A 14,763-nucleotide genomic window follows, 5' to 3' on the forward strand; every position below is an offset into this window, starting at 1 on the left:
GCCTTGGTGCGTTGCTACATTGCATCTTGTAGATGGTACACTTTGCTGCTGTAAACCGTAGCGCGGAGTCAACTCCCCCTTGGCCCTTTATTCCCTTCACCCACTTGATCCTGGCCGTCACGTGGGACTAAGTCCTCTTAATTCAGGCTCAGGCTGGGTGTTTGGGATATCGGGTTACAGGAGAGCCACCCTCCACCTAATCCATTGGCGACAGTTAATGGCTTAGTACAAAGAGGAGGAAACTCAGTTCTTTCTTTAACTATCAATTTACTTTATTCACGTTGTTGTAGAATGTAAGAATAAGGCTTATACACTTGGTTAGACAAAAGCATGCAACTCAAACTGGGTTCTAACAAAGCTAGCTAGATTTGATAAGCACACCCACTAGGTTCTTCTGACCTTTCCCTGACCTAGTCACAGAAAGCAAAGGACAATACCCGAAAAAGGGGAGAGCTGACGCTGGCCAGGCGTTCCGTTCTCTCTCTTTTACGTCGTCGCCGCGTTGCTCACGCAGGGTCTTCCACTTCCGCGATGGTTGGTCTCTGGATTTTCTCGCTGGCTCTATGCCTGAGATTCTCTATACTTATTCTCTTTCTTATCTCTTCAAACTTTACTGTCTCCCGTTGGCTTAGGCCTGCTCACCTCGTTCGTATCTTCTTATTGGCCCAGGCCCAAAGACCCCGGTATCACACCGTGTCCAAATAAGGCTCTATTCCGGTGATCTCGCTCCTTGTCTTGTCACATAAATTAATTAGTTCAAACTGATTTTTACCAGCACAGGGCAGTGTCTGAGCACCGGTTACTTTTAGTTCATGAACTATCCAGCAGTTTGTAACAGACTCTGTACTTCTTGCAGCCCCTGGCCAACACTGCCTCTGTGCGTCGGTGGTGGAGGGAGTGAATGTTTGTAGATGGGGTGCCAATCAAGCGAGCTGCTATGTCCTGGATGTTGTCAAGCTTCTTGAGTGTTGCTGGAGCTGCACTCATCCAGGAAAGTGGAGAGTATTCTATCACACTCCTGACTTGTGTCTTGTGGACAGGCTTTGGGGAGTCAGGAGGTGAGTTAGTCGCCACAGAATTCCCAGTCTCTGACCTGCTGCTGCGACCGCAGTATTTATATGGCTGGTCCAGTTCAGTTTCTGGTCAATGATAACCCCCAGGATGTTGATAGCAGGGGATTCAGCGAGGATGATGGCATTGAATGTCAAGGGGAGATTCTCTCTTATTGGAGATGGTCGTTGCCTGGCACTTGTATTTGGATTTCAAGAAAGCGTTGGTTTGGAAAAGCTGAGGGTGTTCTCCTGAGAACAAAGGGGATTGAGGGGAGATTTGGGACTTGCAGGATAGCTCCATGGAGAGCCGGCATGGACTTGATGGATGGAATGGCTGCCTTCTGTGCCATAAATGACTATAACCCTAGTTATTCTGCTGTGCTTGCTGACTGGTTTAAAATGTTCATTCTTTTCAAATCATCCATACCCCCTCCCTATCACAGCCTTCCGAGATATCTGCACTCCTTTAATTCTCGCTGCTTGAGAATCTCAGGTTTTAGTCGTCTTCAGCTGCCGTGGCCCTAAGCTCTGGAATTCCCTCCTCAAACTTCTCTGTCTCTTTGCCTCCTTTCACCTTTAAGATGCTCCTTAACCTTGCCTCTTTGACGAAGCTTTTGGTTATTTGCCCTGATATCTCCTTACGTGGCTCGGTGTCAAATTTTACTTTATAATGCTTCTGTGAAGCACATTGGGGCGTTTTATTTTGTTAAAGGTGCTATATAAATACAAATTGTTGTTTGTGTTGTTGCGGTGTGGTGGCCTGCAGGAATAATTTGCTTATTTTCACAAAGCAGTTTGATTTAAAGTACAGCTGCATATCCACATTTTGTGCTGTTTCTTCACTTTTGTTAAAAACTGAGTTTTATTATTAAGACTTCATTCTTGTTTTTAAACTGTAGGACAGGATGGAACTTTGCAGTCATTTTCCACTATTCATGAGCGTTTTAATAAGAGTTTGGGACGTGGTAAGTTTACTTGAAAAGTATGATGAATATATTTTCTTTTTCAGTGTAATTAAAGTGTATTACACTCTCTGTATAATTTAAATGTTTTACATTTTAAAAAATGTGCTATCAGTTCAGTAAGTAGCGATAAAAATATTTCATGATTTTGTTTGACTATCTGGCAGCATTTTTCTGAAAGTATTTTTAACATTTGTTTTGAGAATAACAACATTCAAGAGCCGCATTGAGTTTCTCCCTGCTCTTCCTCCTTCTCCACTTCACACTTGACTATTTTGTTCAGGATGAGAAGGTATCACAGAGGCTTAGTTCACAGAGAAGAGTAGAATAAAATGCAATATGCCGCCCATTGTTTCAAATGTCTTATCGTCTAGTTCAAAAGGTGTATATATAAATGGGACACAAATCCTCAGATGGATGGTATTTATTCAGTGCTATGCTTTGTGAAGTGCCACTGGGATTTCTCGATTGGAATGATATAGCACAGTTGATCAAACAAGCATCCATCAGTGCAGAATCAAAGAATAAAATCGATTATCAGGAGTAATCTTGAGGATTGCTTCCATAAAGACTAATATATAGTAGCCAACATTAATTCAGGGAGAAGGAATTCTGCCTGGCTAACCACCTTGTCTTCAGTAAGTGACGCACCACGTGGACTCTTAAAGTCCTAGAATTTATTGGACTTGAACTCTGCAAAAACACTTCGTTCCTTCAGTTCTGCCCCTTGTGCATTCCTGATTTCCCACCATTGGCAGTCGTGCCTTCAGTCATGTAGGCCTCAATGCTGGAATTCCCTTCCTAAATCTCTGCAGTTCTCCTCCTTTACGACATGCCGTAGCAAAAACCACTTTGAACAAACTTTTGATCACCTGTTCTAACCTCCCCTTATATGCTTCTGTGTCAAATTTGGTTTAATAATGCTCCTGTGAAACACCTTAGGACATTTTACTGTGCCAAAGATGATGTATAAATGCTAACTTTCCTTAGACAATATTTTATGTAAAAGATACAATTTAAGCTTAAAAATAAATTAACTTTGCTCCTTCGATTTAGGATTTTTTCAAACAAAATTGTGTGCCAACCCCTATAGCGTAAAACTTGTGACTTGTTATTTGATGCCGAGTTGAAGGAAATTCTAAATGGGAGTGCCCAAGGAACAATGCTGCGATGACTTGGGGGCATAGAGTATAAAAATTGGCAAGTCATGTTGCAGCTGTACAGAACCTTAGTTAGGCCACACTTAGAATATTGTGTGCAATTCTGGTCGCCACGCTACCAGAAGGACGTGGAGGCTTTGGAGAGGGTACAGAGGAGGTTTACCAGGATGTTGCCTGGTCTGGAGGGCATTAGCTATGAGGAGAGGTTGGATAAACTTGGATTGTTTTCACTGGAACGACGGAGGTGGAGGGGTGACATGATAGAGGTTTACAAAGTTATGAGCGGCATGGACAGAGTGGATAGTCAGAAGCTTTTTCCCAGGGTGGAAGAGTCAGTTACTAGGGGACCTAGGTTTAAGGTGCGAGGGGCAAAGTTTAGAGGGGATAGAACAAAGAACAAAGGGAACAAAGAAAATTACAGCACAGGAACAGGCCCTTCGGCCCTCCAAGCCTGCGCCGATCCAGATCCTCTATCTAAACCTGTCGCCTATTTTCTAAGGGTCTGTATCTCTTTGCTTCCTGCCCATTCATGTATCTGTCTAGATACATCTTGAAAGACGCTATTGTGCCCGCGTCTACCACCTCCGCTGGCAACGCGTTCCAGGCACCCACCACCCTCTGCGTAAAGAACTTTCCACGCATATCCCCCCTAAACTTTTCCCCTCTCACTTTGAACTCGTGACCCCTAGTAATTGAATCCCCCACTCTGGGAAAAAGCTTCTTGCTATCCACCCTGTCTATACCCCTCATGATTTTGTACACCTCAATCAGGTCCCCCCTCAACCTCCGTCTTTCTAATGAAAATAATCCTAATCTACTCAACCTCTCTTCATAGCTAGCGCCCTCCATACCAGGCAACATCCTGGTGAACCTCCTCTGCACCCTCTCCAAAGCGTCTACATCCTTTTGGTAATGTGACGACCAGAATTGCACGCAGTATTCCAAATGTGGCCGAACCAAAGTCTTATACAACTGTAACATGACCTGCCAACTCTTGTACTCAATACCCCGTCCGATGAAGGAAAGCATGCCGTATGCCTTCTTGACCACTCTATTGACCTGCGTTGCCACCTTCAGGGAACAATGGACCTGAACACCCAAATCTCTCTGTACATCAATTTTCCCCAGGACTTTTCCATTTATTGTATAGTTTCTCTCTTGTATTGGATCTTCCAAAATGCATCACCTCGCATTTGCCCGGATTGAACTCCATCTGCCATTTCTCTGCCCAACTCTCCAATCTATCTATATTCTGCTGTATTCTCTGACAGTCCCCTTCACTATCTGCTACTCCACCAATCTTAGTGTCGTCTGCAAACTTGCTAATCAGACCACCTATACTTTCCTCCAAATCATTTATGTATATCACAAACAACAGTGATCCCAGCACGGATCCCTGTGGAACACCACTGGTCACACGTCTCCATTTTGAGAAACTCCCTTCTACTGCTACTCTCTGTCTCCTGTTGCCCAGCCAGTTCTTTATCCATCTAGCTAGTACACCCTGGACCCCATGCGACTTCACTTTCTCCATCAACCTACCATGGGGAACCTTATCAAACGCCTTACTGAAGTCCATGTATATGACATCTACAGCCCTTCCCTCATCAATCAACTTTGTCACTTCCTCAAAGAATTCTATTAAGTTGGTAAGACATGACCTTGGGATGTGTGAGGCAAGTTTTTTACACAGAGGGTGGTGAGTGCCTGGAACTTGCTGCCAGGGGAGGTGGTGGAAGCAGATACGATAGCGACGTTTAAGAGACATCTTGACAAATAAATGAATAGGAAGGGAATAGAGGGATATGGGCCCCGGAAGTGCAGAAGGTGTTAATTTAGGCAGGCATCAAGATGGGCGCAGGCTTGGCGGGCCGAATGGCCTGTTCCTATGCTGTACTGTTCTTTGTTCTTTGACAGCTGTTTCTAATGTACTGCGATAACAACTTGCATTTATAGTATTTTTAATGTAGTAAAATGTCCAAAGGCATTTCCCATAATCAAACAAAAATCAGGAGTGGGGATGGGTAATTGAATTTGAGGAGGTAGTCAAAGACCTATAATATGGGAAGAGTACACCTAACTGACTTAAAATAAAACAATTTTACTCCAGGATAGTATGATTTTGTTTAATTTATCGAAATAATTATAGAGAAAGGAGGCTATTCAACCCATTTTGATTTATCCATCCAGAAAATGTTATCACCGAACCCAGTAATTTCTTAAATGCACTCCAGATTTTTGCCTTCCCTTATTTAGGCTTCCACTTTTTTTTTTATTCATGGGATGTGAACATCACCGGTAAGGCCAGGTATTACCTGTCCCTAATTACCCTTCAGAATGGGTGGTGGTGAGCCCCCAGCTTGAACTTGTAGTCCATCTGGTGTAGGTACGCCCACAGTGCTGTTGGGAAGGGAGTTCCAGGATTTTGACCCAATACTGACAGTGAAGGCGCATCCATATATTTCCAAGTCAGGATGGTGTGTGACTTGGAGAACTTGCAGGTGGTGGTGTTCCCATGCATCTGCTGCCCTTGTTCTTCTAGGTGGTAGAGAAGGTGGGTTTGGAAGGTGCTGTCGGAGGACCCTTGCTGAGTTGCTGCAGTGCATCTTGTAGATGGTATCCACTGCTGCCACTGTGTGCTGGTGGTGGATGGGGTGCTGATCAAGCGGGTTGCTCTGTCTTGGTTGGTGTCAGGCTTCTTGAGTGCTGTTGCAGCTGCATTCATCCAGGCAAGCGGAGAGCATTCCATCACACTCCAGACTTGAGCCTTGCAGATGGTGAACAGGTTTTGGGGAGTCAGAAGCTGAGTTACTCACCGCTGAATTCCCAGCCTCTGACCTCCCCTTGTACCCACAGTATTTATATCACTGAGCCAGTTAAGTTTCTGGTCAGTGATAACACCCAGGATGTTAATGTGGGGACTCAGAGGTGGAAATGTTGTTGAACATCAAGGGAGGTGGTTAGATTATCTCTTTTTGGAGACGATCATTGCCTGGTATTTGTGTGGCACAAATGTTATTTGCTACTTATTAGCCCAAGCCTAAATGTTGTCCAGGTCTTGCTGCATGCAGGCATAGACTGCTTCAATATCTGAGGAGTTGCAAATGGTAGTGAACATCCCTGCTTCTGACCTCATAATGGCAGAAATTCATTGATGAAACAGCTGAAGATGGTTGGGCCTAGGATACTTCATTGAGGAACTCCTGCAGTGATGTCCTGCGGCTACATATCCATCGTTATTTTTTATTTTTATTTATTTTATTTATAGATACAGCACTGAAGCAGGCCCTTCGGCCCACCGAGTCTGTGCCGACCATCAACCATCCATTTATACTAATCCTACACTAATCCCATATTCCTACCACATCCCCATCTGTCCCTATATTCCCCTACCACCTACCTATACCAGGGGCAATTTATAATGGCCAATTTACCTATCAGCCTGCAAGTCTTTGGCTGTGGGAGGAAACCGGAGCACCCGGCAAAAACCCACGCAGACACAGGGAGAACTTGCAAACTCCGCACAGGCAGTACCCAGAATTGAACCCGGGTCGCTGGAGCTGTGAGGCTGCGGTGCTAACCACTGCGCCACTGTGCCGCCGTATTTTGTATAAAGGACTTCCTGATGGCTATCGGTCTGAAATTTTTCTGAAAATTGAGCACTCCCAAAAAAAAAAAGGAAATTTGTGGCAATATCTCTAACCCTTGAAATATGTAATGGATGAAATTTAATGCTATTAAATCTCATGATGAAATGTAAAATACTACACCATGGGAAGGGCCTGCATAAGTACCGATAAAATAGCAACAGGTTCAAGACTTAAAAGATCATGGTCTGCAACTGAAACTCTGTAGTATATTTCATATGTAATGTGAGTGTATCACTACCTATATTCACATACATACATTTTGAACAAAGAGGTTTAGGATTTTAACAGACTGCACTCAAGGTGTCCAATCACTGGAGAGCTGCAATCAATAAAGCAAATATGATGCTTAATTATATAGCCAAAACAGCGGTAGAATAGAAGTTGGGAGAAGTTGTGCTTGAACTGCATTATGCCCTGGTCAGACTACATTTTGAATACTGTCTGTTCTGGTAACTGAGGCACCGAAAACCTTTGAGCCTTGGAGGTAAAGAGCCGCAAGACTGATTCCTATTATTGGTAGACCCACTTGTGTGGAAAGCTGGAGCAACTTTGTCTTTCCAACCTTCGAAGTAGACGACTGAACACTGATGCTATACAGGCTAATAAACCAATATAGAAAAGTTAAATCCAGAAGTACTACTTCAGATTAACCAGTGACTAGGCCAAGGGGGTAGAAGTTTAATCTAGCAATAGGCAGATTTAGGATTAATGTTGGAAATGGACCTTCAGCTAGGTCATGGAGACAAAGACCCAATAAATATTTAAACAGCTCGATGAGTTACTGATGGTTCATTCTGGATGGATTGAATAGCTTTCCTCATCCTTCATCTCTCTTGTGAAAATTGGCAAAGACCTTAAGACAGGTTAACTATTTGCCCTTTGACCAGGGATGGTAGAGAGAACATGAACAGTTGAGGGATGGAAGGAAGAATGGTTTATTATAGCAGCTTAATAAGTGCACATGCCTATTTAATCTATTAAATGTAACATGATTTGCACTCAATTGCATCCTTCCTTCTCTTCAGAAATGTATACTAAAGTGTTGTTTGTATAATGAATCAGGTATGTGTTTTTTGTCTGAAGGTTCCATTAACAAAAAGAAATCCAAAAAGAAAGGGTTGAAGTATGATACAATGAAACTACCTCCTATTACTACATTTGCTTCAGGTAAAGGTACTTCTACATAAATTGTTTTTTTTTTCATTTGAGATGTGTCACTGGCATGTCTCAGGTCAATGGTACCCCCCTAGGATGTTGATGGTGTGGGATTCAGCGATGGTAATGCTGTTGAACATCAAGGGGAGATAGTCCGATTCTCTCTTGTTGGAGATGGTCATTGCCTGGCACTTGTGTGGTGCGATTGTCTTTGCCACTTTTCAGCCAAAGCCTGAGTGTTGTCCAGGTCTTGCTGCATGCAGGTATAGGGACATAGGAGCAGGAGTAGGCCATTCTGCCCATCGAGTCTGTTCCACCATTCAGTTAGATCATGGCTGATCATCTACCTCAACGCCACTTTCCCGTGCTATTCCCATATCCTTTGATGTCATTAGCACCCAGATATCCATCGATTTCTGTCTTGAACATGCTCAGTGATTGAGCTTCCAAAGCCCTCTGGGGTAGAGAATTCCAAAGATTCACCACCCTCTGTGTGAAGAAATTCCTCCTCATCTCAGTCTTAAATGGCCTATACCTTATTCTGAGACTATGCCCCTTGGTTCTGGACTCACCAACCAGGGGAAACATCCTATCTACATCCACCCTGTCACACCCTGTAAGAATTTTGTAAGTTTCAATGAGATCACCTCTCATTCTTCGAAACTCTAGAGAATACAGGCCCAGTTTCCTCAGTCTCTCATCGTAAGACAATCCCACCATCTCGGGGATTAGTCTGGTGAACTGTCGTTGCACTTCCATGGACTGCTTAGGTATCTGAGGAGTCGCGAATGGTACTGAACACTGTGCAATCATCAGTAAACATTCCGGCCACTGACCTTATGATGGAGGGAAGGTCATTGAAGCAGCTGAAGATGGTTGGGCCTAGGACATTACTCTGAGGAGCTCCTTCACCAATGTCTTGGGACTGAAATGATTGTCTTCCAACAACCACAACCATTCTTCCTTTGTGCTAGTTGTGACTCCAACCAATAGAGAGTTTTCCCCCTGATCCCATTGACTTCAATTTTGCTCTGGCTCCTTGATGCCATACTCCATCAAATGCTGCCTTGATGCCAAGGGCAGTCATTCTGACCTCACCTCTGGAATTCAGATCTGTTATCCATGTTTGAACCAAGGCTGTAATGAGATCAGGAGCCGAGTGCCCCGGCAGAACCCAAACTGAGCGTTGGTGAGCAGGGTATTGCCGAGTAAGTGCTGCTTGATTGCACTGTCAATTACATCTTCCATCACTTTGCTAATGACTGAGAGTAGACTGATGGGATGTTAATTGGCTGGATTGGATTTGTTCTGCTTTTTGTGGTCAGGACATAATGGGCAATTTTCCACATTGTTGGGCACATGCCAGTGTTGTAGCTGTACTGGAACAGTTTGGCTAGGAGCATGACTAGTTCTGAAGCACAAGTCTTCAGTACTACAGCCAGAATGTTGACAGGGCCCATAGCCTTAGCTGTATCTAGTGCCTTCAGTCTTGATATCCCATGGAGTGAATTGAATTGGCTGAAGACTGGCATGTGTGATGCTGGGGATCTCAGGAGGAGGCCAAGATGGATCATCCATTCGGCACTTCTGGCTGAAGATGGTTGCAAATACTTCAGCCTTGTCTTTTGCACTGATGTGCTGGGCTCCTCCATCATTGAGGATGGGGATATTTGTGGAGCCACCTCCTCCAGTTAGTTATTTAATTGTCCACCATCATTCACGACTGGATATAGCAGGACTGCAGAGCTTTGCTCTGATCCAGTGGTTGTGGATCTGTCGATTGCATGCTGCTGTTTAGCATGCAAGTAGCCCTGTGTTGTGGCTTCACTGGGTTGGCATCTTATTTTTAGGTATGCTTGGTGCTGCTCCTGGCATGCTCTCCTGTACTCCTCATTGAACCAGGGTTGCTCCCTGGCTTGATGATAATGGTAGAGTGAGGGAAATACTGGGCCATGAGTTCACAGATTGTGGTTGCATACAATGCTACTGCTGCTGCTTCTGCTTCTGATAGCCCACAGCACCTCGTGGATGCTCAGGTTTGAACTGCTAGATCTGTTCTGAACATATCACAATTCGCATGGTGGTTGTGCCACATGACACAATAGAGATATCCTCAGTGTGAAGATGGGACTTCGATTCCACAAGGACTGCATGGTGGTTACTCCTATCAATGCAGTTATGGACAGATGCATCTGTGACAGGTAGATTGATGAGGGCGAAATCCATAGTTAAGATTTAAGAAACATAACTATAACATTCCACATTCATTTTTTTTTTTAAGTTGAGGACATACATGGTAATCATAACTACTTAATTATAACTGTCTGTAAACTAAAATAATCTTGGAATGTCCAATAAGATTCTGTGTGTTTAAATGCTATATGCTCCAACATGAAGGCCATTCAGCCCATTCACAAATGTCCTTTAGGGAAGGAAATGTGACATCCTTACCCAGTCTGGCCTGCCTGTGACTCCAGGCCCACAGCAATGTGGTTGACTCTTGACTGCCCTCTGAAATTGCCCAGCAAGCCACCCAGTTGTATCAAACCATTACAGAAAGTCGAAAAGTAATAAAATTGGACAGACCACCCAGCATCGACCTAGGAACTGGAAATGACAAAGGCAGACCCTGCACAGTCGACTCTGCTAAGTCCTCCTCACTAGCATCTGGGGACTTGTGCCAAATTGAGACAGCTGTCCCACAGACCAGTCAAGCAACAGTCATATAAAAGCAAAATACTGCGGATGCTGGAAATCTGAAATAAAAACAAGAAATGCTGGAACCACTCAGCAGGTCTGGCAGCATCTGTGGAAAGAGAAGCAGAGTTAACGTTTCAGGTCAGTGACCCTTCTTCGGAACGGACAAATATTAAAAAATGTCACAGCAAGTGAGGTGGGGGTGGGGCAAGAGATAACCAAGGAGAAGGTGCAGATTGGACAAGGTCACATAGCTGACCAAAAGGTCATGGAGCAAAGGCAAACAATATGTTAATGGTGTGTTGAAAGACGAAGCATTAGTACAGAATAGGTGTTAACGGACTGAATATTGCAAGTGCAAACATGAAAAGAAACAGTGGGTAAGCAAACTGAACAAACTAAGATGAAATGAAATAAATGCAAAAAGAGGGTTGTACGAAATGTAAAAAAGAAAAAAAAAAGAAAAAACAACTAAAAACGAAAGTAAAATGGGGGGCTGTCATGCTCTGAAATTATTGAACTCAGTATTCAGTCCGGCAGGCTGTATTGTGCCTAATCGGTAGATGAGATGCTGTTCCTCGAGCTTGCGTTGATATTCACTGGAACACTGCAGCAATCCCAGGACAGAGATGTGAGCATGAGAGCAGGGGGGAGTGTTGAAATGGCAAGCAACCGGAAGCTCAGGGTCCTGCTTGCGGACCGAGCGGAGGTGTTCCGCAAAATGGTCACCCAGTCTGTGCTTGGTCTCCCCAATGTCAAGGAGACCACATTGTGAGCAGCGAATACAGTACACTACATTGAAAGAAGTACAAGTAAATCGTTGCTTCACCTGAAAGGAGTGTTTGGGGCCTGGGATAGTGAGGAGAGAGGAGGTAAATGGGCAGGTATTACACCTCCTGCGATTTCAGGGGAAGGTGCCATGGGATGGGGACGAGGTGGTGGGGGTAATAGAGGAGTGGACCAGGGTGTTGCAGAGGGAACAATCCCTTCGGAATGCTGACGGGGGAAGGGAGGGGAATATGCCTTTGGTAGTGGCATCACGCTGGAGGTGGCGGAAATGGCGGAGGATGATCCTTTGGATATGGAGGCTGATGGGGTGGAAAGTGAGGACAAGGGGAACCCTGTCACGGTTCTGGGAGAGAGGGGAAGGGTTGAGGGCAGAGGTACGGGAAATGGGCCGGACACGGTTGAGGGCCCTGTCAACAACAGTGGGGGGGAATCCTCGGTTGAGGAAAAAGGAGGTCATACCAGAAGCACCGTCATGGAAGGTAGCATCATCAGACAAGCAACAGTCATACTTACCGAATGTTCCTTAAATCTTAACTATGGATTTCAATTCTAAATTATATCAATGTGTTTCTGGCTAAGAACGTTTCTGATGCTGCTGATGAGTTTGCCTTTGGAATTGTTATCATAGAGACAGCACGTCAGAGTTATTGGGATGGAATTGTTGCCTGCCATCCTGGGTATCTAATCAGTACAACATGGAACTACCAGAAAACCTCAATGGGAGCACACAAACTTGAACCGGAGAGATTTCTTAAAGATCGTACCCTGGATGTATATGCCATGGTATGTACATTTACACTGTTTGCTCCAAACAATTTTCCAGCTTATAAGGTGTTTCTTTGTGTATTTCCGTCTGTCAGTGCTGGAAGATAGGTAAAATTTACTGAATAGAAAGGGCTGAAAAGGGGAAAGAGCGGAGGATGGGGACTAATTGGACAGCTATTTTAAAGAGTCGGCATATGGATGATGGGCCGAATGGCTGTATGATTAGCGTTATGATTAGAACTTAAAGTTTCTGTACCTCAATTAGCATTTTGGGAAGCCTTATTGCTGGTGTCTTTGTGCATGCAAAAATCAAGATCCATATTCCTATTCCGACTAAGTATCTGCATCTAAAATGTTACTTGAAGTGTTGGCACATCTACCATATATTTCTAGCATTGCCTATTTTTAGTTCAGATTTACAGTATTTTTAATCCATTTATTAATATTGTAATTCAGCTTTATAAAAAAATTGAAAATGCTAATGGTTTGAATGTTTTCATGACTGCAAAATATGTATTTTTAAAATGTATGAGTTTTAAATGTCAAGTGGCAGCCCTGGCTCAGGTATCATTCTCACCTGCTGACTCAAAAGTTGTAGGTTGAAGCCACGCTTCAGAGCTTGAGCACATAATCTCAGCTGACGTTTCAGTGCAGTGCTGAGGGATTGCTGCACTGTCAGAAATGTCTTTGGAGCAAAATGTTAAATCGAAGTGCCATATGGCCATTCAGGTGGATGCAGAAGATTCTATGGCACTATTTGAAGAGCTGGCCAACATTTATCCCTCAGCAACATCACTAAAATATTTCAATTAATAATTTTTCTTGTTGATTTTTGTGGGTCCTGGTGTTGGGAGATTGCATGTTGTATCTCCCTATATTACTCCGACTATGCTTCAAAAGACTTCGTCTCTGATACGCTTTGGCCTTTTCTGAGGCCATGGAAGGTGCTATATAAATCAAAGCTCTTACTCCTTTGCTCCTCTTAATATAAAATCTGCAAATTGGTTTATTTATGGATTTAAAATCACATAATATGAAGTAAATATTAATTTGGCACTAACAGGAATGTATTTGCAAGATTCCTTTAGATATTGATAATGAATAGTTCATCAGCATATGTAAATATAATCTGACAATTCTATTTCTCTTGTGTACAATAAATACTATGTAAATTAGGTGTACAGTACCCACTCTGCAAAAGTGCTCTGTGCAAATTAAATTTTATAAATAACTCTGCACCTAATCTAGCAGAAATGTAGAAGCATCACTAAAATTGAAAACTTTTTACTATTTTACAGTTTAACATAGGCACATTCAACCCGTTTCATCGTGAGGCGATGGGCACTCCGCCCCCCCAGCCTTCCGTCGCTATTTTATGGCTCCCCCACCTACCATCCTGTCTCCTGGGGGCCCATAAAATTCAGTGCGGAACTTAACACAGAGAAGTGTGAGGTGATACATTTTGACAGAAGGTATAGGAAGAGGCAGTAGAGACTTAATAGCACAATTCTAAAGGGTGTGCAGGAACAGGGAGACTTGGGGGTTCGTGTGAATAGATCTTTGAAGGTGGCAGGATATATTGAGAGAGTAGTTAGCAAAGCATATGGGATCTTGGGCTTCGTAAATAGAGGTACTAAGTACAAAAGCAGGGAAGTTATGCTGGACATTTATAATTTTCACAGTGGCGCAGTGGTTAGCACCGCAGCCTCACAGCTCCAGCGACCCGGGTTCAATTCTGGGTATTGCCTGTGTGGAGTTTGCAAGTTCTCCCTGTGTCTGCGTGGGTTTCCTCCGGGTGCTCCGGTTTCCTCCCACATGCCAAAGACTTGCTAGTTGATAGGTTAATTGGCCATTATAAATTGCCCCTAGTATAGGTAGGTGGTAGGGAAATATAGGGACAGGTGGGGATGTGGTAGGAATATGGAATTAGTGTAGGATTAGTATAAATGGGTGGTTGATGGTCGGCACAGACTCGGTGGGCCGAAGGGCCTGTTTCAGTCCTGTATCTCTAAACTAAACTAAACATATCTTGTACACCTCTAGCAAATCACCCCTCAATCTCCATTGCTCTAAGGAGAACAACCCCAGCTTCTCCAACCTAACATTGTAGCTAAAATCCCTAATCGTGGAACCATTTTGGTAAATTTCCTCTGCACCCTTTCAAGGACCCTCACATCCTTACTAAAGTGTGGTGACCAGAACTGGATGCAATACTCCAGTTCTAGCCTAACCATAGCGTTCTACAGGTTCAGCAGAGCTTTCCTGTACTCAATACCTCTATTTATGGAGTCCAGGATCCAATAGGCTTTGCGAACTACTCTCTAAATATGTCTTGCTACCTTCAAAGATGCAGATACATGAACCCCCAGGTCTCTGTCCGTGCACCCTCTTTAGAACCATTCCATTAAGTTTATATTGCCTGTCCCTATCCCTTCTGACAAAATGCATCACTTCACACTTTTCTTCATTAAATTCCATCTGCCTCATGTCTCCCCATTCTGCTATCCTATCTATGTCTTGTTGCAGTCGATTT

At 43.7% G+C, this 14,763-nt stretch overlaps 1 protein-coding gene across 2 annotated transcripts in view; it reads left to right on the forward strand.

The window, feature by feature from the left end:
* Positions 1 to 14,763, forward strand: part of wdr36 (WD repeat domain 36) — a 189,069-nt gene that overhangs the window by 105,842 nt on the left and 68,464 nt on the right. Inside the window, exons 10-12 of one of the 2 annotated variants that reach the window (XM_068029813.1) lie at positions 1,952 to 2,017; positions 7,908 to 7,997; positions 12,094 to 12,248. In XM_068029813.1, coding sequence (XP_067885914.1) covers positions 1,952 to 2,017; positions 7,908 to 7,997; positions 12,094 to 12,248 — 311 coding nt within the window. The remainder of the gene's footprint in view (positions 1 to 1,951; positions 2,018 to 7,907; positions 7,998 to 12,093; positions 12,249 to 14,763) is intronic. The other variant, XM_068029814.1, reaches the window with a different exon arrangement.

Source organism: Heterodontus francisci, chromosome 4, assembly GCF_036365525.1.
Source record: "Heterodontus francisci isolate sHetFra1 chromosome 4, sHetFra1.hap1, whole genome shotgun sequence".
Lineage (NCBI taxonomy): Eukaryota > Metazoa > Chordata > Chondrichthyes > Heterodontiformes > Heterodontidae > Heterodontus > Heterodontus francisci.